The 3,247-nt window shown below is 36.6% G+C and overlaps 1 protein-coding gene across 1 annotated transcript; it reads left to right on the top strand.

The window, feature by feature from the left end:
* The first annotated feature begins 753 nt into the window (after positions 1 to 753).
* Positions 754 to 2,533, top strand: MYB60 (myb domain protein 60). The gene is made up of 3 exons (XM_047297401.2): positions 754 to 994; positions 1,162 to 1,291; positions 1,477 to 2,533. The coding sequence occupies exons 1-3, from the start codon at positions 862 to 864 to the stop codon at positions 2,219 to 2,221; spliced, it is 1,008 nt and encodes a 335-aa protein (XP_047153357.2). The 5' UTR covers positions 754 to 861; the 3' UTR covers positions 2,222 to 2,533.
* The last annotated feature ends 714 nt before the right edge of the window (positions 2,534 to 3,247 follow it).

Here is a 3,247-nt window from a genome sequence, read left to right as displayed (position 1 = left end):
TAAATATTTATCCTGCACAATAACAGACAAGTAACCACAAATCATTATTCATTTGTTCCAGATTCTGTAAACATTCCCCAAAAGCCAGAAGCAACCTTACCAAAATCTCTAACCCCTCTGGGGATCCTTACGGCACTTTCTGCTCCTCTCTGTGAAAATTTCATTTATTGTTAGCTGTCCGCTAAATTTTGGCAGTACCACACATTGAATTGTGCAGAGGGTAATGAAAATGAGAAATAAAATGAAAATGAAAATGAAAAACCAAGTATTCGTTGGAAAATAATGAATGCCACAATTAAGTTTGCTTTGAATTTTACGTTTGGTTAGGGACTTAAATTTTAATAAATCAGAAGAATAGATTAGAAGAAAAATGTACACTTCACTTGGAACCTCAATTTATTAGATGTCGACAAAAGTTGTATATGTGAAAAAGGCAACATGGTGATTGATTAGTGTGCTAACGACATGAAGGGTCTGAAGCAAACAGTTTGAAGGGAAATAAAAGAGAAGGGTAAGAAATATTAAATTAGATTAAGTTTTGGTGAGAAGGTGCCACGTGACAAAGAAAAGAAAGGAAAAAGAGAGAAAATTGTTAAACTCCTCAGTGGCTGACTTTGGTTTCCACATTGACTGCATAATTATAAAGGTAGTAAAAGAGTTAGGTGACTTAGCTTGGTAGATGAAGGATGGTAAATCTCTTAAGTTTTCCTTTCATCAAAGTCATCGAGTATATAAACCACTCACATGCATTGGTACTATTTGCAAGCTCTCTTGGGAAGTTTGGCCTAGCTAGAAAAGGAGATCAGTGCGTATTCAGTTTTTGGGGAGAAAGAAAGAAGGTGGATTCAACCAAAGCAACCCATGGGGAGGCCTCCTTGCTGTGACAAAGTTGGCATCAAGAAAGGTCCATGGACACCTGAGGAGGATATCATCCTTGTCTCATACATCCAAGAACATGGTCCAGGAAATTGGAGATCAGTGCCTACTAATACTGGTAATTAACTACCTAATTTCAACATCTCCTACTATTATATCTTCAAATCCTTTTCCTGTTTTCTTTACTGTATGTATATCTATTACTATGAAACTGCCTTCTTCTTCTTCTTCTTCTTCTTCTTGAATCAAACTGATCATATATAGTTCAAACCTTTTCTTGAAAAGGGTTGTCAAGGTGCAGCAAAAGTTGCAGGCTTAGATGGACAAATTACCTCAGGCCAGGAATCAAGAGAGGGAACTTCACTCCCCATGAAGAAGGAATGATAATTCATTTGCAAGCTCTACTGGGTAACAAGTAATTCTCGGTCAAATATCATAATTTTCTCTTCTCATCAACGAAAAGAGAATCAATATACATATAGCATGAAGAACTAAACATCAAAATTCAGATGCTTTTTACTTATTTGCTTATGATTTTAGCATATATATGTATATGCATATTATATGCCTGAATCTGTGAAGTTGTTGATTGTTGAGCAGATGGGCAGCCATAGCTTCGTATCTTCCCCAAAGAACAGATAATGATATCAAGAATTATTGGAACACCCATCTAAAGAAGAAGCTTAAGAAATTTCAAGCTGCCATAGATCCCCACTCAGCATCAGACTCAGCCACCAGTGGTCAGTATCTACCAAAGAGCTTTAACGACAGAAGAAGTTTAGACATGAGCAGCAGCAACAATAACCATGTCTCATCCGTTAGGCTTAGTCAGTCTCAGTCCTCCACATATGCCTCAAGCACTGAGAACATCTCAAGACTCTTGGAAGGTTGGATGAGATCTTCCCCAAAGCCACTCAAGAGATCCCAAGATCAAGAGCTCCAAAGCATTGATGATGATAACAACAACAACAGCAACAACTTTGAGACCACTAATAAACTGATGAAGTGTGCATCGCTGCCTGCTTTGAACCTTCACCATCAGCACAAAAGAAACAAAGATGAGCAAGAGGGTGGCGTAGATATGGCTTCTCATGAAGAGTTTGATTCTATTTTGTCCTTTGAGAACCTAAACAATGCTGCTTGGGACAAGTCCACATGCGATTCCATGCCTGATAAGAGTCCTGAAGCTGCTGCCGAATCTTCTCACGAAGTCTCTCAAGAAGAGAGGATCAGGCAAAAATCTGAGAACAACAGTGCTCCTCCATTGTCATTTCTTGAGAAGTGGCTCTTAGATGAAAGCGTTGGTCAAGTGGAGGAGATGATGGAGTTATCTCCAATGTTCTAATTGACATGGAAATCTCAATCCCTATAAGTTTGGGATGTGACATTCAAAATCATATATGACTAGCCAGAAGAAAGAAGAGAAAGGAAACTCTTCAGAGATCTGACTAGGGTTTAATCCATTACATGGGTTGAGGCTCTCAGAAGCAGCTGGGATCTCCTCCAACTTGTAACTTGGAAAGTTTATCAATGGTTTAATTATTTCAAGTAATACTATGCTTAGTGCATGTTGCTCTTTCTCTTGTAGAAACTTCAAATTAATGTTAACTTCAGTCCAAGAATAATGATAAGAATAATTCAATAACAGTTATATATATTCAAAGGCTTCACAAAATCTTATCAGTTTTGGTGGTAAAATATCTGCATGAAGATGCATTTTGAATAACTCTATGTGGTTTCTTTTCCACTTACGATATCTGATTCTTTAGCAAATTACTATATCCGCTAAAAAGGAAAAGTGAAGAAGTTGAAAAAATGAAGAACAGTTAATTTAGTATGGAGAGAGAGAGAGAGAGAGAGAGAGAGAGAGAGATTAAGCATCTTGATGTTAATTAGCATATATCAGCTCAAGTGTCAATAATTGACGTAGGGAAAAAATTGATGTGACTAGAGTGTCCATGTGTACAAGTTAATGGACACATAAAAATCTTTGATGTTGTGGCCAGAAACCTTTATCGCCCTACTCTATGAATTGTTATGCTAAATCACAGTTGAATTATTAATTATCACTAAATCAATCAGATACATGGAAACAAACCATGGCTGCCACTACTACCTAGCATTTTGAATATTATTTCTCTTTCATTAATGATTCACAGAAATTAAAAGGGCATCTAAATTTCATACCAGACAAGGGATATTTTAGTAAGTGACATAATATGAAAGATGAGGTCAATGTTATTTGAACAACACTCTGACCTTTTCATAAATTTTCTTCTGTATAAAAAATAGAAAGCAGAAAAATCACCCAAGTTCATAACACTATAAGTTCTGAGACTCCTAATAATTGATTAATTCGTAAGAGGGGTGA

This window comes from Vigna umbellata, chromosome 5 (genome assembly GCF_029865625.1).
Source record: "Vigna umbellata cultivar VRB3 chromosome 5, Vumbellata_1.0, whole genome shotgun sequence".
NCBI classification, from domain to species: domain Eukaryota; kingdom Viridiplantae; phylum Streptophyta; class Magnoliopsida; order Fabales; family Fabaceae; genus Vigna; species Vigna umbellata.
The sequence above is the reverse complement of the archived record's forward strand: the minus strand, read 5'-3'. Positions and strand labels throughout refer to the sequence as shown.

Excerpts from the sequence above, each read along its gene's own strand:
- MYB60 (XM_047297401.2), top strand. The coding sequence starts at position 862 with ATGGGGAGGCCTCCTTGCTGTGACAAAGTTGGCATCAAGAAAGGTCCA. Across the intron at positions 995-1,161 it reads ATCAGTGCCTACTAATACTG|GGTTGTCAAGGTGCAGCAAA; the intron begins GTAATTAACTAC and ends TTTCTTGAAAAG. Across the intron at positions 1,292-1,476 it reads CAAGCTCTACTGGGTAACAA|ATGGGCAGCCATAGCTTCGT; the intron begins GTAATTCTCGGT and ends ATTGTTGAGCAG.